This window comes from Cyprinodon tularosa, unplaced genomic scaffold (assembly GCF_016077235.1).
Source record: "Cyprinodon tularosa strain WSP-4 unplaced genomic scaffold, ASM1607723v1 ctg387, whole genome shotgun sequence".
NCBI lineage: Eukaryota > Metazoa > Chordata > Actinopteri > Cyprinodontiformes > Cyprinodontidae > Cyprinodon > Cyprinodon tularosa.
The window spans coordinates 1,122,705-1,145,082 of NW_024039104.1; the positions used below are offsets into that span (position 1 = coordinate 1,122,705).

Consider the following 22,378-nt stretch of genomic DNA (forward strand, 5'->3'; position numbering starts at 1 on the left):
CAAGTGTCAACTCCTCTCAGATAGAACAGGATGCAATTTTTGGCAATTTCTATTTTTATTTTTTCATCTTTTTTTTTTTTAATTCAATGTAACATGAATGCATAAATTCGTCATTTTATTTGAGTGTTAAATTCTGTTTAAAGTAACAGATCATTAAAAATGTCTCCTGACATTTACTGGTTGATTTTCTTTATTCGAACCCCACTGATTTTTTATTAGTTACCCCAGGTTTAATGTTTATAAATATATATTTCACGTCATGTGCGCCATCCAATGCAGATCATTGGTGCCATCCACATCTAGTGAAAACTAGTGTAATTGGATGAGTCGTATAACGCAAACACTCATTGGTTAGCTAAAGGAAATCATCACAAGCAAGCAGGTGTTCTTCAAACTGTAAACATGAATTGTCTTTGCCATGCTACAATGTTGGATTCAGAAAAACATGCCTAAATGTCTGAAAGGTCGGACACAGGTGAGAGCGTATCGGGAGATGGAGATGGAGACCAACAAGACCTCCCTCATCCTTGGCCCTATCTCAAAGAATTTTTTGAAATAGTGGAAAAATTGTGCTTTCAATTCATATAGTGGCATCTGGCCTTTTTCTTAAAGGTTACTTTATACTTTTATACTTTAAGTAGTTTTTGGAGCACATACTTTTTCACTTTTACTTGAGTAATAAGGTCAAGTTGATACTTCTACTTTTACCAGAGTGTTTTTAAGCTGCAGTATCTATACTTCTACTTAAGTAACAAATGTGTGTACTTTTGACATCACTGGTTTTCACATGTCCTTTGGAGTATTTTAAGGGTACATCAAAGAAAAGCTGGTTCCCAAAAAGTTGTATCAGGACATCATCCACCAGCCCTCAACTATGGGATACAATGGTTTAATGATTACACAAATCATAAAACAGGTTAGAATAGGGGCACAGCTCTCACCAACTCTGTTAAACAGCATAACATTCATTATGCATTCCTTCTGGGAGGAAAATGTGTCAAAATGGATCAATACATTTTTGCAACACGTTACAATAATAATTCAAAGAGGGGATCTGAATCCTTGGTCAGAAATGTCTGTTCAATCTCCATGGCAACCATATAGCCATTATATATTGTTTGTCCCTAGTACTTCCATTATATATTTAGGTTTTAATTTAGAGTGGTTTTACAGTTTTATTGTGTGGATGGAATCTGGTTAGCTGCCAGGCTGTAAGTATGTCCAGCTGGATTCACACATATTGCTATGGTGATAAACAGAACACAGCAGTCTCTCACATACAGCCTGTGCACTTGTTCCTGTAAATAGTGCCTACAGTCATTCCAGCTGCAGACATTTGCAGTTTTTGTTTTGTTCTTCTTTTTTTCCCTGGAGGTCAACTTTAAGTTGTGTCTAAAAAAAGTACATTTATTACCAATTTTTGACTTAGTGAGCTGCTATCAGATATTTCTGACATAGATAGTTTGAGAAATTAGCACAATAGTGTGTTTTAAAAAATGACCCCATAAAGTAGTAACCTACTGATGATTACAATGGAAAAATGTTGCCATGTTCTTTCATTACTAACAAATTAATAGAGAGATAAGATTTTTTCTGGTTTTCTTGGTTTCAAGCCAGTCAGTTATTGAACTATAACAAAATATATACAACCTGCAATTTCTTGTTGTATTTTTTTAAGCATGTTTGTAAAAATAGGAAAAAAACGAATATAGAGTTTCACAATGAAGCTTTCTCTTTCTATTTCCTGTCATGATCGTCATTAATGTTTGTGGATGTATGTCTAAATAAACTTAAAATCAACAAAATAAAGCATGTCCTGAAAGCATATATGACTTCTGAAAGCCATACAAGCTTGAAAGAAAAGCAGATTTTTTTTGCATGCAGGAATAGCAGCCTCAGATTTTATTATGCATGTATCCACATTTGGTAAATACTGGAGATAGCAATCTATTCTTCACATCTTCTATGAATCTTTCATGTCATGATCACCCATTAGACTTATCGGTGAGAAAATTGCTTCTCTGCAGCAGCGCCAGTCTTTTTAGACTAACAATCAATGATCCCTTTGCTCTGGTGCATTTACAGAGCAGTATTATATAGCTCATAGTGAATGGCTCAAGTTCCTGACACTTCAGAGGTGTGTGTTTTCGTTAGTAGATTTTAAACTAATGCATATGGACACCATTTTTAGTGAGTGGATGTTTCTTTACTCTGTAAATAACTATTGTATCATGTTCTGTAAAAAGTGGTTGATACATTAATGTCTCCTGAGAGAGAAAACAAGGCTCACAATAAGAGAGGTGTTAAAAGCCTACAACCATCTAGGAAAATTACTTTAAATCAGAAGCACAGTGCTTCAATAAACTCCCATATAATACTTCTTAAATAAGTAATTAAAAAAATATGTATGGAAGTTAATAGTGGAAATAATTCAGTTGAAGGTATACCTGCTTTTCAGTGAGAATCACTTTACCCAGCAGCTGGTCGTCAAGTCCTTTCATAGTAACAGTGAAGCCAATGATGGAGGTGCGAGCGCTTATTTCAGGAGTGTAGGCTGGGTTAGGGAGCTTGGTGGTCATATTAAGCTTAAAGCCCTTCATCACATCCACTTCCTTGTCCCCTACTTTCACCTGTGAACATATTCACTTTTAGCACAACAACCTTATAATGATTAATATCACACAATATTTACAAAGTAACAGAGTTTGTCTATTCCTAAGAGATTTTTTCATATTAAGTCACTATACAGCCACATATTCCAGGGTATTAAAAATTAGATTTTAGGTGAAAAACCAACATAAATTAGTGAAGCATTGTTAGGTGGAATAAAAGTGCACCATTTTTTTTAAGTATTACAAAGAAAAATGTAAAAGTTGTGGCATGTCTTTGTAATAATCTTAATTTTATCTGATACATAAAAAAAAAGCAGTAAAACATTTTCAGCCCTAGTTACTAAACTATATTCAATCATTTAGCATGTTTCTGCAAAACTATAGAGCATCACATTTTGGTATATTTTAATAAAAAAACAAACAGACAATTAAGTTAATAAAACACATAGTTTTGGTAAAACCGTACATTCCAGAAATGGCTGACTTTGATTCAGAGAAAGCTGAATGCAAATGCTAATCCCACTTAAAAAAGTTTAAAAAAAAAAGATTTTTCTTGGTTTTACCATTTCATATATATGATACGTTGTGTTGGTCTATCAGAAAAATTAAATTCAAATCATATAGATTTTGTAAGTTTTATGTGACAACATGTAACAGTCTTAAAGAGGTTTAAGATATTGCAAATAATGTTTCTTAGGGGTGCACCGATTGCTGGTTTCTGGACAATTACAGAGTTTTTGAAGTGTAACATGCAAATTCAGATTTGCATGTTAGACTTGCTAGAACAATGAACAATACACATGATACAATAAAAGACTTTGCAAATAACTGCTCTCAGTTATAAATGCAAAGTTTATAGCATTGTGGAAAGATTTCAGACCTTCCCAGAAGTAGATAAAATCAGTTTTACAGTACATGTAAGTATCAGCACCCCTCATTTCTTTTAAGTAAGTTTAATCTCTCATAAATCGTTTAAGTAAAAAAAAAAAAAAGTACTCAAGAAAATTAAATAAAACAGGACCTTACTTATCAAAAATCTAATAATAGTGAATTGTGTATTTTATAAATACTTCTTTAAGAGTATTTATAAATGCCCATGTGTATTTGTGTATATCAATATGTGTTCATGCATGGGTGCGTAATTGTTAAACGATCTGATCAGCATTTAATTACTCATGGCAGTACATCATCTAATTATCTCCCAGTTCCCTGAGCTGTCAAGCACAAACACCTTCACTTCCTTCTTGAACCAGGATATTAATAGAAATAAGAACTTTTCACAAATCGGAAAGAACAGAGAGAAAAGACACTATAATCAGCTCCTTTTATAATCTAGGTAACTCATATTTCTGATGAGTATCCTATTTGTCAGTCACCACAGTGCAATAGTATTTAAAAAAATAAGGCTTTTCTATCATTGATGGAACATACACAAGGTAAATAAGATTTCACTTACCGCCAAACTACACATGTGACAACGTTGGCTTCTGTCTCAATGGTACTACACCCCACAGAGTTATTGCAAACATAGATGTTTACATGGTTTACCTCATTTCTACATTTTCAATATTTCCTCTAAGTACAAAGATTTATTTTAAAGCTAAATACAGGCATTTACATGGGAAATTAAAATGATTAATAATCGATAATACTAGAACCTCTAGCTTCAGCTTTAGAGCAAACTTAGTTTTAATATCATATAAGAGCAGGAACAGGAGGAAACTGTATCCTGTGATCATTTATACTCAAATCATTGAATATTTCATTTGACCTATACTTAAAATTTCTGATATATTGGATTATTTTATGGATAATATTCACTTGCCAGCTGCAAATATTTTTCATATCATTTGATGAAATCTAGAACATTTTACAATCTGGTGTAAACATAGCTTTGCACCAGAAATTTTGCTTTAGATTTAGTGCTGGAACAGACACATTTGACAGCCTGTTAATTATAAAGTTCTTCTTTTGTAGGCTTTTGTGTACAGAATCAGATTATCTGTTGGCAGTTAAGATATGTTAAGTAATAACAAAGCATGCATAATAAAAAATCTGTATACACTTTAATAATCAGTAGCTCATTAGCCTTCTTCTATGCTGTAATATTTGTTGGGTTCTTTAGAGATATTACTGACTGTGGGGGTGAATATTCAAAAGAATGTCCGTACACATTCTAAATAATATAACACACTTCTATTGAAGGTAATAGTCCTCATTTTAAACTGAATAGAGGTGAAAAGCACAAACTAGTCGTTCTGTGCAGACATGGAAAACAAAAACCATGTATAATGATTCAAGGACAGCTCATCATCCTCATAAAAACAGTCTATTTCCAGCTAGTATGGTTCAAGCTGAGTAGCAAGAAGCAAATCAATACACATATAAAGAAAAAAAAGGTCTTAAAGTAAAAAAAAAAAAAGTTAAAAAAAAGTACTCTTACCTTATAAGTGGAGCCGGTTTTGATAAAGTTCTTCTCAAGAATGTTGTTCAAAGCAGGATCCAGCTCCTCCCCAATATCTTCAATCAGCAGGGGGCGACCAAGAGACAAACTCTTCTCAAGATGTTTCCTAAAGTACTTATGGTTTAGTGACGCAATCTAAGATTGATAAAAAGAAAGATATATTGGACAATTGATAGTAACACTGTTTTAACATTTCAACAATGTTATCTGCCTTTCAACACTGTATTATTCATTGCACGGACACACAATAGGTGATTCTATAATGTAGGATGAGGTATTATCAGCAGTAATCAAACTGCAGGTCTTAAAATCTCCATCAATATATAAGTAAAAATATTTTATGGTTGTGTCTTGTTTCTTTTAACACATTACTGAAAGAAATATGAATGAAAGATTATAGTTTTTATACCCAATGATTAAAAAAAACATTCATAATGTGCTTTTAGAATGCATTCACCACGCTATTAGATTGCCTCTAATAGGTGTGTGACCCTGTTTGGGCTCATAATATTTGCACATTTGCTTTTCCTGAAGTGATATTCATGCTGGAAATGAAAGAGCACAGAGTAAACACAATAACACAAACAAAAATAATTTAAGAATACTTCTTTTTCTAACCTGCAAATCAGTTATGCAAAATACTGTATTTCAAAATTTCAAAATTAAATAAATATACAGATAAATAGATGTAACATTTTCAAACATCTGTATTTTCTAACACAGCATTATATGAAATGGAATAAAGCTATAGAAACATCCATCCAAACCTGCAACTCATTTCTTGCTTCTTTGTTTTTGATCCAGATTTTTCCCTGTGTCTGTGGGTCAATAAGGAGAGAGAATCTTGCAGCTTTGGTCACAATTATGCCATTTTGAATAGACAGGTCATCATTGGTAAGGCCTTGAAAGAAAGAAAGGTGAGGCTACTTCTCAATGTGTTTTATAAAGATGCCAACTTAATACCACAGAAAACAGTGTGAATAGTGATACTTATTACCTTAATGCTTAGAAAAAACCTTTAGTAACCCGAAGGTTCCATTCACTAACAGTAGGAGCATCAATGAGAATGTCAGCAAGATTTAGACCTCATGCAAATTGAATAGAACGCTGCTTTAATTCTTGCTGCCAGTCGTCCAGGAGGATATTACGAAACTCTTGGTTAAAGGATCCAGAATACGAGAGGAAAGCTGTAGCCAGAAGGACGTCACCTAAAAGATGGACACAAGAGTATTACTATCAAATGTTGTTCTCTTGTATTTTTTTACAGTCAAACCAAAATCTAGACTGAATAGAAAATACTGTCAAATGCTTATTTTAAAATATCCTCTTATATATAGAACCCTACATGTAATAATGATGAAACATTACCCTGTTAACACATTTTTGCATTGGAGAAAACATGTTTTCTCCAAATCAGACAAGGTAACCTACCCACAAGGCGATTGGTTTGAGCTGCAAACTCTTTGCTCTGTTCTGTCCACCTCTCCTTCTCACCAGCAAGGCCACTGATGAGACTGGACGCTGTCTGCATCTTGCGTCTGCAGCGCTCAGCATCCTCCAGCAAAGTCTGGAGATAAATGGGAAAGACAAACAGGTCAGTTTTTCCATGTGTCTGTTTATCTTGGTATGTTCTACACCGCCCTAATCAAGCTCATTATCTATAAGTTATTCTTTGAAGACCACTAAATATTTAGAAAACACCCCAAATATACAGACTGGAAACTTTAAGAGAATTTTCAAACATAAAATAAGGATTCTTCTGTTAGCTCTATCTGTTGTCTGTCTAAATAATGATAAAAAAGAGAGTGTTGCCTGTCTATTTTAGCAGTAAAACAAGCATCTAGTGCATGATGGGTTATTCCTGCAAATGTTAACTGCAGTTCATGATGTACATTTAAAACCTAGTGATTCTTTTATTGAATTTAAATGCCTAAATTAAATGTCAATTATGATAAATAACCACATCTTTATAGAAGCATTTGTTGAACTATTTAACACAATCTTTTTATTTGCTGCTTAACGCCGTTAATGACCCTGTTTACAGAGAATCAGCAATTACACATCAATGGAGATCGAATTAGTAGAACATAAAACAAAACTGCGTCTGAGTGTCTGAGCCATTTTAATCTGCCATAAATCTCACTGCTGGACCTACAGGAGAGAAAACATCCCTCTGCAATACGAGTTGGTTCTTGCAATCCAGTTTTCCTAATCAGGAAGTCTTGATGCACACACTTTTCTGTTTGCATGTAGAGAGTTCTAATGATGTAAATGCGCAAAGCAGGCCATTGGGTAAATCTGACTTAATCATTCTTTATTCAAGTCAAAGCTAATTACACTCTTCAAGCTGCATTCAAAAAGACTATTTTTAAGCAGTATATCATTTTTGGTTTATGTACTTGCAACAAAAACATAGACGCCACACAGCATATTCAAAAAGTAAGTGTCAGGTAGTGTTGTTCTGCGGGCTGCCATGACGCAAATCCTAGTTATGAATGGCCTCAGAAGCCTGTTGTTGTCTTGACAACGCAGGTTTGCTTAATTTTCCTTATGTTTGTGTCTTTACTTTGCAAATAAGATATTAGGCTAAAGTTTAATGCTTCACAAAAGATTAAAGTATCTATGGAACTTGATAAAAAAAAAAAAAAGCTCAGGCAGTTTGAACTATATAATTAATATTAGGTAGTAAATATGTGGAATATGTTTTTCATATCTGAAGAATCTTGGTGTTTGGCCTAATTCAGCTGAAATACAGCTGTACCACACAAGTTCATGTTACCTAAGTGGATTCAGGCTGAACTGTTCAGTGAGACCAGGACTCAATTTGTTTATATGTGATTAAGGCTGTATCAGATCAAAACCAAATTACCCTACTGTAGATTGATCTCCATGTATTTTGTCATCAATTCTGATCTTTTAGCTGTCCTTATTGTGGAAAATTATTCACTCAGCATCATGCTGCCACCACCATGGCTGTCTAGTAACGCAATATACTCAAAAGATGTCAGATGCCTGCAGGTGAGAACGGAAAGTTTTAAACTTATCTGACCAGAGCGCCTCTTTGACATGTTAGCTGTTTATAATTTACAGTTGGTATAAAACTATATAATTGTATTGTGGATTTCTACTAGGGGGCTCTTGCAAAAAGGTCTGATTTTTAGGTGTATATGACTGATAGTTGTCAACATTTTCTAGAAACCAATGCATGTCACACTTTTCAAAATTAAAGAGGAAAGACAAAGGACATGGATTTTTCTCCATGGAATGAGATCATAGTTTTAGTTGTAGTTTGTCACATATAGGCCAATTAAAACAAAAACCATCAATAAGGTTTTATTTTTGCGATATACCAGTAATAAAATCAAGTTGTAGTTTTTTTATGCACTTTCATTTTCAAACATTTTTTTCTTAATGAATGCATCATGTAATTAAGAGGTAATTAATATCTAGACCTGTTTCTCCATCATGGCCTTCTCATACTCATGCTCGCACCACATCCAGCTCCGCCTGCTTGGCATCCAGCTCAGCCTGTGCTTTTGCAAGGTCTGCAGTGGCATTGTCCAAACGGCTTTCCTGCTTGACTAGATTGGCCTATTTCAAACAAGAAAAGAAAGAAAAACTCTGTTGTTCATGTCATCCCTGCATACAAAATCTGAATGGAATTTTTTTTACACACAAAGACGCGAAAGAAATAAAGAAACAGAGGAAGTGAGGAAGCAAGAAATTCATAGAAAAAATAAATACTGCTAGAGGTTTTTATTTTCAAAATGGAGGGATGTTGATATTCAACCTGTTCGCCTGTAACCCCCTTTTCACCCATAGACTGCTCGAGATAGGCACCAGCCCCCTCATGACCCTGATGGTTAAGCGGCAGATGAATGGATGGATGGATAAAAATATGAGAAATATTTTGTTTGTCTTTAAGACTTTAAAGGTTGCCCTGGAGCAGAAGATTTACAGACTCAAAGTTCAACCTGGACATGAGAGGAAAGAAATAAAAGGACGAAACGTGGAAGTCAAAAAAGGAATTGCAAACGTTGAAGGTTTTAGAGAGAAAAAAAGATGGACCTAAAAAAGATGTGGTAATGAGATTTTTAAGGTAATACATGAGCTATTGTTAAATCACTAAAAGAGATTCAGATATAAAGATTTACAGAAAGTCTGCAGGTTGTCTTAATAATCTGAATTGAGGTCTGATTGGTTAGCTTGGCCAGGAAGGAGTCTGCCACTTCTATTCATTATTAATTGACATTGAAAAAGACCATTCATGCTCATCTGTCTCCCTGTCTGCCGTCTTACAGTCTGGCCGGTCAGCTTTAAAGGAAAACTAACCCTCAGCCATAAACCAGAAAATCTATTTGCAAGACCATGTTTCATGATGAAGGACAACATACTTTAATAAGGATGGGAAAACAACATAAGAATGAGATGTAAAGAAGTTCTTATGGAGGTTTTGAACCATGAGATGAATAACAAAACGGATAATAAAGGTTAGTGTGTGTGACAATATAAAAATACATTAGGAAATTAAGACAATGATACAGTCAGAAGAGGTGGAATGGAAGCAAGATGAACAGAGTCAAAGGCGAAGATGAGATGGAGAAACTTAGACAATAATTATGAACAGAGGGTGAGGTAAAAGAGGACATTTTTTTGTAAATAAATTGGCTCCTGAAAGAATTTGAATATAATATAAAATCCCTTTATTGTGCCATAACAGGGAAATGAACACTATCCAAAAGTAGAACAGTGAACTTTAAAGCTCTAAAATTTGTCCTTAAATACTATATTTTTTTTCTTTATCAAGTGCTTACCAGAAAAAAAATACAAAAAAAAAAAGAAAAAAAAAATCGCAAGGACAAAAATCTTTTAATTGATCATAGCTAGGGTTGTGGAAAGTGGCTCGCAGCAGCAAAAGCAAGCAAAGGTTTTCCTCATAGCTAGACTCACATTGAAAAGAAACAGAGAACTTTAAAAAATCTTTCTCATGTACATAAAGTAAAACTCATACACATCAACATCAACACATACACAGACCACCTTTCTATGAAATGCAGCATGTCTCTAGAAAGGCGTACTAAGTATTTTATAGAACAAGTACACTAAAACTCTCAATTTTAGGGCATCCATGCTTAAGAAATATGAAAATATTAAGAATATTTTTAAAAGTTCCATTTTCTTCCATATTTCAACTCGTTTTCTCATCAGTGTGTGAGAGGGGATGTAAATCTCTGCAGGCAGGTATTTCTCTGCATAACAGAATGGTGAGTCTGAAATAGTGGACAAATTGCAAATCTTTTGGAAAGTAAGCTTGTATGAGTGATGCAAACAGCAGCTTTCAAACAGATTGTGCACAAAGAGAAATGGGCTTGTGCATGCTCTTGCACGCATTTAATAGGCATTCCATTTTGGGAGCGGGCACAGGGTTGTTTATGTGCATTTTTTTAGAAGTGTAGAAGGCGGGTCTTTCCAAAAATGTGTGAAAATCCTCCACTATACCTTTAAGTAATAATTTAAATGTCAGTTATTTTAATCTAACAAGAGACTAAAATAAAATAGGTGAAATTGTCATGTTGGGTTAATGGAGCTAAACCCAAGCGCAGAACACCACGGAGACAGGGTTAAAAGTTCAACAGTTTATTTTTAGGAAACACAATCGAAGAGATAGTACTGATACTGGTACAGGTCCGGGTTTGGATTCACAGGGATCTCTGATGTGGTTCAGGCTGAGAGAGGAAGCCAGAGGAGTCCAGAGGCAGAGGGATTAGCAGAGGGCTAGGCAGCAGCAGGGCTAGGCTTCTGACTAGCTGAGACTCAGTTCTTGAGTTGCTCTAAGTTCTCACCTAGAGAACAGGCAGGCAGATTCAGATTGTAGATCTCCTGGTTGGTTACCAAGAGCAGGAAGGCAGGTTTCTGATGATGAGCTCCTCCAGAGCTCCTGAGATGCGGCAGGCAGATTTCAGCAAAGGAGACTCTTCCAGAGTTTCCAGGGTTCAGTCAAGAGCAGGTTGGCAGGCTTCAGACGATGAGCTCCTCCAGAGCTCCTGAGATGTGCCGGGCAGAGTTCGTTAATTGAGACTCCTCCAGAGTCCCAGGGTACAGTCAGAATTCTTCCGTGATTAACAAAAACACTCTGGCGTTGGGGTGTTGTCCACAGCCCAATTAAGTACTGGTCCCCTGATGAGCAGATGAGAGTCAGCTGGTGAAGGCAGCTCCAGGTTCAGGAGATCCAGTACACCCTCTGGTGGAGGAAGGTAGACAGCACCCCAGATCCCAACAGAAGAACAAACAATCCAGAAGGGATCCTCGGCGCCCTCTGGTGGGCAAGCCTCTGGATCCCAACAGAAATATTATGATTGAAGCGCCAATAACTCTAGTGTATTAAGCTGATTATAAAGAATTAGGCCTTCTTAATGTCTTCCTTTATGGCACCAACTTCCTCACAGTGGGTTACCAAGACTTTGGTGCAGCTTGTATTATTCATGCAGATGAGATTTGACAGAGTTTAGTTGGCATCAGCAGCAATAATAGTAAAAGGGCCTGACAATGTTCAGCCACGTTTCCTTTCGTACTGTGCTGCCCATCAAGATATTCAATTGCTATGTTCCATCAGAAATTCTGTCTAGTCTCAATTTCTAAGAAACCTAAACAAAGATAGCTCTTCAGCGCACAGATATCAGGTTTTAAAGCCTCTTTAAAAGTATGTAAAGAATCTATCTATCTATCTATCTATCTATCTATCTATCTATCTATCTATCTATCTATCTATCTATCTATCTATCTATCTATCTATCTATCTATCTATCTAACTATCTATCTATCTATCTATCTATCTATCTATCTATCTATCTATCTATCTATCTATCTATCTATCTAGTAATGTATTTTTGTATGATTTCAATTTCAATTTAGTTTATTTATATAGCGCCAATTCACAACACAAGTCATCTCAAGGCACTTTACAGTTCAACCAGATCATACAGTCAAATTGATTCAAAGTTTTCTATCTAAGGAAGACCAGTTGATTGCATTGACTCATTGACTAAAATACAATCCCTCACAGGTGTTATTGTAAAAATAATTCATATCCTACAGTGTATATGTAAATACAAAAGTATTTGTTGTTGCAGTTATAATTTTTTTGTTCCTGTCCCTTTCGTTGTCCCCGTTACGGACAAAAACTCATACAGTACAAGTACTGTTCCGATTCTCCAGATTTTTGCACGGTTGTAACCTGTGCACTCAAACCCTTAAGTGCGCTTATTCTATTTGCGCACTTCATAGAGGGGCTTATGGGCCCTTAACATTTAAGAGCAATGCCCCTGAGGATTTGAGTTTAAAGTAATGTGAATATGAATAAGTTACAGGAGGAGCAGATGTCAAAAAACAATTGTGTGACAACTATGATGCAAGACAAAATGTCAATCTTAGAAAATAGATTCTTGCTGGGTACAACCAAATTAACATTTCTGACTAAGGCTGACTTTAACATTCAGCTTTATATTTTAGACGGACTGATGCCCATGAAAAATGTTGACAGAGGGATTTGAACCAAGCTGATTTCATTAACACCAAAGAGACCTATTATTATTATTATTATTTGAAGACCATTAAACAGAAAACCAGACAATTCATCTATTAATTCAAAGTAATCTCAGACCTCTTTTTCTAAGTCTTACAATTAATTTCAAAGTAAGCCAAAATTAGAAGATATCAGTTTGTTGTTCTATAGTATAAAATAAGTCATTAAGGAATTCACAGTCTAGAACCATTTCTATATGTGGCAATCTTGCAAGCCTGAATCAGTGGAGCATGTTATTTTTCAAAACCAACCACATACACATAGAATATTAGACACTTCAAGTTCCCATAGTTCCCGACTGCAATAGATTGGAATAGTTTACCCAATACACAAGTTGTCTATCAACTTCACAATTAATCTAAAGGCCAAAATCTATAATCTGAAACAGATTTTGATTTATATTTTATCTGAAAATAAACTTGCTTTCAATTTCTACACCATGAAAAAAAAGTTTTTAATCTTAGATTACCTTTAAGGGTAAAACTTCCTTGTTTGCAAAGAAGAAGTCAACCACAGCTCTGGTCTAGGAGAGAAGACCAGCGACACCACACTCTTTCTTGGCTGCATCAATATTGTAGTCTGGGGCCACAAAATAGGGCATCAGAAGCTCCACCATTTCTTCATCAATGGTTTTTACATCAAATTGCTTTGGGGAAAAAAGATGCATACAAAAAGCAGGTGAGAGAATGGAATGCGGGATGATTTGATTTGAGTATAAAAGCTTGGTCGATTCCTCCATCAAGTGTATGCGCAGATGAATCTTCCAAAGTCAAGTGAGACACAAAGGCTGATTAAAACCACAATTTCATCTCTAAGATCATGTCTTACAATTTCTCTGATCAAATCTGATGCATCACCTTCTTCATAGAATAACTAAAATAGAATAATTAAAGTGCACCTGAAGTCTTTTCAAGAACTTTCCGGATGTCATTAGTTTTAGGGACTCCTGCCAGGAGGGAGTAATGCACTTTTTTTCCTGATCAATCTTCACTCTATTAACCCGGTGCTGGAAGAGTATCAGCACACAGTCCATAATGCGCATGATGAGGTGGGGAGGCCGTGCTAGAGTTCACACAGTGGCAATGTCTGATGGCTTGATTGTCTGTAATTGCAAAAAAATAAAATAAGACCAATGAAGAGCACACATTTAATTTCAAATTAGGCAGATAACAAAGTTTTCTAAAGCTTGCTTGGAAGAATAACTTTGAGAACAGCTTTACCAAAGAAGACATTTATACTCTTTTCAAGATGATCATAGAATTTTGCCACAAACAGTTGTGGAATCCTGCGAGCAGTCATTCAGACTGTGGGACTACATTTCTATATGTCACATTATTTAAAATACAAAACTTTAACAAAACCTATTTATGCCTGCATAGTCACTAACAGTCTAATCAGATGGATCTCAGATTGCTCTTTTTACACTTATTGGACTTTCCAATGTTTTAACCATCAGGCCCTGTAATTCCTTCCTTGCATCTTATTAAACACTCCAAGACAGCAGCAATAAATAATAATTGAGCTTTATTGATCTCACACACATTTACCTCTGCATTTAACCCATCCCCTTGGGGAGCAGTGGGCTGCCACTGTGTGGTGCCAGCAGAGCAGTGTGGGGTTACGCAACCCCCACTCCCCTAATGAGTCAAGTAATTTTTTAGCATATTGAATCCCCTTTTCAATCTATACTAGAGAGTAATACATTATTAGCAGCAGTAACCCTAGTATTGCTGTACTCTGTTTAAAATAACCTACAAAAGGGCACAAACACACATATTGCACTATTTTTTATGTATTTTGCAGAAACAAATTAGATGAAAGTATTTCTTTTCAAGTTGTGCAATAAAAAATGAATAATTATATTTTTTGGTCAGATTTGGCTTTGTTGTGATATGAGTTTTAATGAACCGATAATTCGTTCCCATACTTTTTTCTATTGTTTTATTTCATTTTTTTTTTTTATCAATACTTTCCCAGCATTGTTCTTGAGCTTCAGTTTTTCCACCTTTAGGATTTTTGCCAGCTATGGAAATTAAGGTCTCAGTTAATTTCATTGCTCCATTTTATTATTGACATGCAAAGTATGATGACTTTGGGACTGAAATAAAAAATTTTTATTAACATTTTATATATCATAAGCAGTCCTCTGACATCATGGCATTACAACTACTACAGCTGTAAGAAAAAGGTACTTGGTATACATTGTTTTTGAGCTGTTTACGTGTCAGGGTAGTACTCTGTGCAGAGTAAAAAGCTAGAAAGAATATTATAAGGAGAAAGAATATCAAAAATAGAAAAGAATGTTATAACGAGATTAGAGGAAATGTTGACATGGATTAAAAAAAATAGATCACAGCACTTAGCTTTTATTTTCCGCTCAGTTGAGGGTAGACTCATAAATTATTAAGGGTAAGACATCATTTCAAACATAATTTAGAACATCAAAGTAGGAAACATGTGCAAGGAATCCTGCCAGATGCATTACTGAGAAGAGACATAAAACATAACACTCAAAAGAAACAAAATGTAAATAGTGACAGAGTGACGACCTTCAGCTGTGGGATAAAGAACTACCTTAAGAGACTAATTAAAATCAGCAAACCCAGAAAGCTAGGGGATATCTCAGTGAGAGTTTTGTAGGTGTTTCTGTAAAATGTTTCAGCTGCATTTTTTTTTTTTTTTATATTTTTTAACTTTTTTTTTCTTATTCTTTAGCAAATTTCTGTCGCACCCTAATCTTTTACAAGAAACAGATTCCTTTCCCAAAGTACACTGTTTCAGTGGAATAACTGCAACGTATCAACTAATTATTATATAGTACAAAGATTATTTCATGTCACTATAAACTGTAATGAAAACTCAGCCATTTACAAAAAAACTAAAGATTTACAATAAGTCATAAAAGGGTCCTGAACTTACAGTAATAGCAGCACCCATTATAAGATACACATTCATTGTTCCTTTTAACAATAAGGTCTTGTGAACTGATCCAGGGAATTGTAAAAGTGAGAAAATTCCCTTTCACGCAATAATTTTTGACCAAGCCAAGGTGGTCCATAAAGCACTTTTTAAACTACATTAATATTTATTGTAAGTTTTTCCTCTAATTATATATATATATATATATAAAATATAAAGTCACAGTGTAGCCGTTGCACTGCCCCTCTCAGCACATCAAGTAAAAAGGGTGTTCATATCCCACCCCGAAGCAACACAATGCAGTGCAAGAGAAATATCATACACTTTCTGCCAAACAAATAAGCACAGAAACGTTCTGTGTTCTTCTTAGTATAATGTGAAACCAATGAAATAAATGGTGCTTACCTGCTACCAGGTACTACTATATCTAGATTTAAAAGCACAACAAAATCCTAAATGATAAAAGAAATACTTCATGCTTTTGTATAATGTAGCCGATTTATATTTCCCAATGCGCTTGATGTTTCAAAAGAAAATGATAATAACACATAACAGTGGATCTCCAACCTGCTCCTAAAACACCACTCTACATATTTAAAACCATTAACAGTTTAATGGTGGTTTAGTGGTTTAATCCGCCTCACAAACACAAACTGAGTTAATGGGTTATTTTCAAAAGCAAACTCCAGATTAACATTTCAAGAAAAACATAATTTTTTTTATATTTTTTTCACAACTGTAATCTTTATAAGGTTTGAAGTGACTGGATATCTCCCAAGATTTACAATCTTTTTATCATCATAGCATAAATTAACCATGAATATTTGAGCATAACACCACTGTTAAAGGTCCAAACTAGGGCAATACGTCTATATTCCAACAGGTAGTGCATTAACTATTCCCCTGGTGTGATAAGAACCACCTAGAACTTAGTTTTACTGAAGGCAGGCAGAAAAGATGGTGGCTTTCTGAAGACAAACCTCAACATTGCCTTCTATCACCATCCTAAATAACACAGTTGGCTCCCTTCCCATTAGCAAAAGAAGCTGGGTCTAACCCCCAGCTGGTAAACTGCGTGGCCTCTGTCCCCCGCTGCTCCCTGCCTGGTGACACTATCACTCAGGGTTAGCGTTGATGATGTCACTGCGACAGAAATTGGTAAAGTAAATAATCGAGAGCAAAATGGAAGTCAGTTGCAGGGCGTAGTAAGTGTGCTTTATTGTTTCGCTCTTTTGTCCCTCCAAACCTCTCTCACCAGTGCTGCGCCATGTTTCTGGAATGTAAGCAGAGCTTTATTGGCTTGCTAGATCAGAAGTGACTGCTGTTGACATCGGTACGCTGCGCTCAATGTTATCAGGTCAATTAGCGGGTTGACTCGGGTCTGATGTTCCCACTGTATGCCGAGTGGAGAAGAGCTGTTTGAAGGCGACTTTAACCCGGGGTCACTTGCCGAGTCGTTTGACCTGGGTTGACACAGGTCAGTGAGCCGTTCCCACTGCCACTAAAAGCCAATTGTAGATTTAAACAGGATTTTGTGGGCAGTTGGTAAGGGGTATACTATCAATGGTCATGTTGCCATAGGAATATCATTACTTTTTCATTCAATGTGTGCTTTTTTGTTTACTTCTTACTAAACAAATGAAACTAAACTATTGTTTATGTTGTAAATTTTAAAATTATTACATTTTTCCCAGATAAAACAACATTCAAAGCATTTTCACATTCATTGATATTATTGCTATGCATTTAAGCGAATTTCTAGGTGGTGTTGTTGCCTTTCTCAAAACTTTCAATGCATAGACAGTAAGTATAGCCCAGATTAATATCTACCTAGTTTCCTTTACAATTTATTCTGCACCTTAAAGTAAAAGCACGAAAGGCAGGTCATAATAGCAATCTGTCAGCCACCATACTGCTATTTGAGATGAGCTGTTAAGACAACAAAATTTAAAAAACACATTTTACCCTGTTAAATGTGAGCCATCTTAAAAATCCAACTCATATATAAGTGAAATATTTGACTCTAGCCACCCACTGCAATTTAATAAGTGCAGAGGCTTACTTTCAAGTCGAGGGAGCAGATGACTTGAATTAAATACTGCAGATAAAAAAAGAACAAGGAGGTAGAGATTTACTACAATTCTTCCAGCAGCAAATGTGCATGAAATAATAATTTTAAGATAATAATCTTATCCAAAGCTTTCAACAAAAACTTTAAAAAAAAAAAGTGAACCTTTAAAATTTCAAGTAACAACCAATTTTTTCCCAGACTGGTAGCTCTTGCCTAGATACTTCAATAGCTGGATATAGAATTCTATATATGCAGTTCATCATTGCTGTTGGGCAGGAAACCTAAATTTATAAAATTCAAATAAACTTTTTTATGAATTAATTCCATACTTTATACAAATACATATCTAGTTCAACACATCATATTGGTTAATATAACAGAGAGACAAGCTGACAAAATGTACAACGAAAGAATGTTTTTTTTACAACATACAAGGTTTTCATCCCGAATTGTCAGGGCTCCAGTCTGTGTGTTTGTTTTTGTGTGTGTCTCCCTTCCACCAACAAGAGGCGCCTGGTTCCGGTCCGCCTCCTCACACACCTGCTGATGGTTTCCTCGTTAACAGAGTGCTCTTAAGCTGCTGATTGCCACTACCTCGACGCCAGAGTGTTTGCCAGTTTTGGGTACTCTAGCCTAGGTGAGTTTTTGCTGAGTAAGACTGAGTTCTTGTCTACCTGAGTTTTAACTTTGTTTTTTGTCTTTGCCTCTCGGCAGGAAGTCATCCTGCAAACTGGACCTTTTCGGACCTCCACTCCCAGGAGGGATCAACTGAAGCTCAAACTGAGCTGGGGATTCAAACTGGAGGTTTGGATCCAGTCTCCTTGAGAGGATGTTGAGTTTTACTCTCTGAGCAAGGGATTCATCTTCACTACGACCCGTTCAAGTACAGCAGGAAATCTGAGTGGCAGTCAGTATGTCTGTTCATCTACACCGTCCGAGTTCTGGGTAAACCCTGTTCCGCCCTCCACCGAATCAGTCAAACTCTGAAAAACAACACACAGATTGGAGTCTAAGGTTCTTCAACTTCTCTGCAAACGTGAGTCGACAACCAGATCCTCTTCTTCAAATCCACAAATTAAATTTCCCACTGAGCCTGAACTAATCGTTTGTCTTCCCTTCACCTTCCAGTTCCGGCTGAGCAGAGTTCAGAGGAACACTGCACCATGCTTAATCTCTACAATAAAACCTGTTAAACCTTTCTCCTGGTCTCTCTGAATTGGTTTCTCTGCATGTGGGTCCGAGCTTTAGATAAAATCATGACACAAATAAACACTTCCTGATCTACTATGAATTATGAATTACAAACAGATCAATAAAAATCTTCATTACTCCAAAACAAGTAAAGGACAAAAAGATTCTTCATTCTTTGGCAATTTTGGCTTTATTTCTTCAATTTGGTCACTGCTGCTCAGGGGTCAAAGTAGATTTAAATTTACAGGTTTTTGATATAAAAAAAAAAATGGAGAGAGAAGCTACATAATTGCCTTGTAATGCCATGGCAATCCAGACCTAAACTGAATGAATATGCTAAGTAAAATGTTGAAATATTTAAAGGAAACAGAAAATATTTTAATGACAATACAAGGAAACATTTACATCTAGACAGGAACTATGAGAGAGAAATATTCAAAGATCTAAGTACCTTTTCACCTGGCTCTTTATCCAAAAATAAACAGTACACACTCAATTGCTTTGGATATAATTAAGGGATTCCTTTTGGTAGAAGTTAAAGAATATTTGGTATCACCTCTTGTGTGCTAAAAGAAATATAATCTTGGTAGTAAAGGGATTTTTTTTCCACTTGGCAGTTGTTGATCACCCACATATAGTTTATTAAGTAGCGAGAGCAGGATGAGCCATACTGCTGGGAGCGATCCATCAGAATGGAGCATGAAGCGCAGATTCAGAGCTCCATTTCTGAGCTCCATTTCAAAGATGCATTTCTGCACAAGCCCAGATGGAAGATCAGAGCAGTTTGTCAGAGTTGAGCGCGCAGTACACCAGACCCTGCAGCATGTGCAACACTGACCGGCAGGTGGGCGGCAGGATCAAAGAAGACGCAGCAGTATGGCTGATACTGCTTGGTAGATTTCAGCACAATGATGCATTTTGATCAACGACCCGCTACTTTTTATTGTCTCATTGACTAAAACTCAAACCTATCACCAGTCCTGTTTTAGTCATCAAAGATCCATGTTTAGCTCGCCATTTTTCATTAGCGTCATGAAAAAAAGGAACGACAACGAATTGATTTTGTCATCCTCATCGTTAACAAAAACAACACTGGTATAAAGAACAAATAACAAAACAGAAAATACTTTTATAGATATACACTCACCGGCCACTTTATTAGGTACCCCATGCTAGTAACGGGTTGGACCCCCTTTTGCCTTCAGAACTGCCTCAATTCTTCGTGGCATAGATTCAACAAGGTGCTGGAAGCATTCCTCAGGGAGTTTGGTCCATATTGACATGATGGCATCACACAGTTGCCGCAGATTTGTCGGCTGCACATCCATGATGCGAATCTCCCGTTCCACCACATCCCAAAGATGCTCTATTGGATTGAGATCTGGTGACTGTGGAGGCCATTTGAGTACAGTGAACTCATTGTCATGTTCAAAAAACCAGTCTGAGATGATTCCAGCTTTATGACATGGCGCATTATCCTGCTGAAAGTAGCCATCAGAAGTTGGGTACATTGTGGTCATAAAGGGATGGACATGGTCAGCAACAATACTCAGGTAGGCTGTGGCGTTGCAACAATGCTCAATTGGTACCAAGGGGCCCAAAGAGTGCCAAGGAAATATTCCCCACACCATGACACCACCACCACCAGCCTGAACCGTTGATACAAGGCAGGATGGATCCATGCTTTCATGTTGTAGACGCCAAATTCTGACCATCCGAATGTCGCAGCAGAAATCGACACTCATCAGCCCAGGCAACCTTTTTCCAATCTTCTATTGTCTAATTTCGATGAGCTTGTGCAAATTGTAGCCTCAGTTTCCTGTTCTTAGCTGAAAGGAGTGGCAACCGGTGTGGTCTTCTGCTGCTGTAGCCCATCTGCCTCAAAGTTCGACGTAATGGGCGTTCAGAGATGCTCTTCTGCCCACCTTGGTTGTAACGGGTGGTTATTTGAGTCACTGTTGCCCTTCTATCAGCTCGAACCAGTCTGGCCATTCTCCTCTGACCTCTGGCATCAACAAGGCATTTCCGCCCACAGAACTGCCGCTCACTGGATGTTTTTTCTTTTTCGGACCATTCTCTGTAAACCCTAGAGATGGTTGTGCATGAAAATCCCAGTAGATCAGCAGTTTCTGAAATACTCAGACCAGCCCTTCTGGCACCAACAATCATGCCACGTTCAAAGTCACTCAAATCACCTTTCTTCCCCATACTGATGCTCGGTTTGAACTGCAGGAGATTGTCTTGACCATGTCTACATGCCTAAATGCACTGAGTTGCCGCCATGTGATTGGCTGCTTAGAAATTAAGTGTTAAAGAGCAGTTGTACCTAATAAAGTGGCCGGTGAGTGTATGTGTTACTGTAATACATTCATCTCTTCTGGTTACCAGCTTAAAGTATCCATAGTTTCAAAGGATACAAACAGTATTGCAGACTTGCTTGGTTCATGGCCAAAGTAAATAATCCTTATTATATTAATTTTTATCCTCGCATTGGAGCAACTAACAGGCTAAGAGTAATCTGTCTTAGCATTTAGAACCATTTTGCACCTGGATTTTCTTTAGATACTTAGACAAAATAAACTCTGTCCTATAAAGGATATCAACAGCTCAACCAAAGCTTCTGAATATACATATGTATGCTTAAGAATATTAAATTAACGAGCGTCTAACTTCTTCAAGTGCTGGCCGTGCGGCTTCCAGCTTCGCCTCGGCTATGGCCTTGTCAGCTGAAATGCTGTCCACTATGGCCTGAGCCGTGTCCTTTATTTTCTGTACCTCGACCTTTACCTGTTCTGCCGCTTGAGTTTTTACAGTCACCTCTTTGAGAACCTGAAAGAGAAATTAATCATGCTCATGAGATCTCATGGTGTTTGTTTTAAGCTAGACAGCAGGGAGAAATAAAATTGTTTGCCTTAACTGATCACAGGATATTGTGTACCAATGTGACATTTTTTTGATTTAATGTTTTTTGGTTTTACATTTATTTTAACAGAGTAACATTTGACATAAAACCTGTATTCTCACACTATAAAAGTGTAAATGTGTGTCAAATGTTTACATTTTTCATCAGAGGTTTAAAAATATTAGACATTGGCATGATTTGTCAATTTTAAGCTTGGCTCCTCTTTTTCAGGGTGTTCTGACAAGACATTTGTTATGGTAAAAACAAGAAATGGGTACATATGTTTGAATTTAACACATCCTATCTCTAATCCACTCAGCCTAAAGTATCCATAGTTTCAAAGGATAAAAGTTCCAAGCAAATAAACCCTTTTTTTTTTACTTTCAACATAACCCTGTCTGGATATTAGACTACACACCAAGTAAAAACTAGTAGCAGACACAGAACTGGGTCTTCAATAGTCTGTTACACTTTAAAATTGTTGGGATCATTTCAGAGGCTTAATGGCTTCCACTACAAAACCAGTTTTGATAATTTTTTGGCCTTTTTCCTATTGGAACACCTATTTGTGTTTGAATTCTAACCACAGGAATGTTGATTTAAGGAGCAGTTGAATATTGTAAAGGGCTCCTTCTGC

At 36.3% G+C, this 22,378-nt stretch overlaps 1 protein-coding gene across 1 annotated transcript in view; it reads right to left on the reverse strand.

Moving 5' to 3' along the window:
* dnah5 (dynein, axonemal, heavy chain 5) overlaps positions 1–22,378 on the reverse strand; it is a 95,232-nt gene that overhangs the window by 23,019 nt on the left and 49,835 nt on the right. Inside the window, 10 exon segments of the mRNA XM_038297419.1 lie at positions 2,448–2,630; positions 5,056–5,211; positions 5,844–5,999; positions 6,103–6,284; positions 6,508–6,643; positions 8,529–8,558; positions 8,560–8,667; positions 13,128–13,304; positions 13,557–13,767; positions 21,499–21,668. Of these exon segments, the coding sequence (XP_038153347.1) occupies positions 2,448–2,630; positions 5,056–5,211; positions 5,844–5,999; positions 6,103–6,284; positions 6,508–6,643; positions 8,529–8,558; positions 8,560–8,667; positions 13,128–13,304; positions 13,557–13,767; positions 21,499–21,668 (1,509 nt within the window).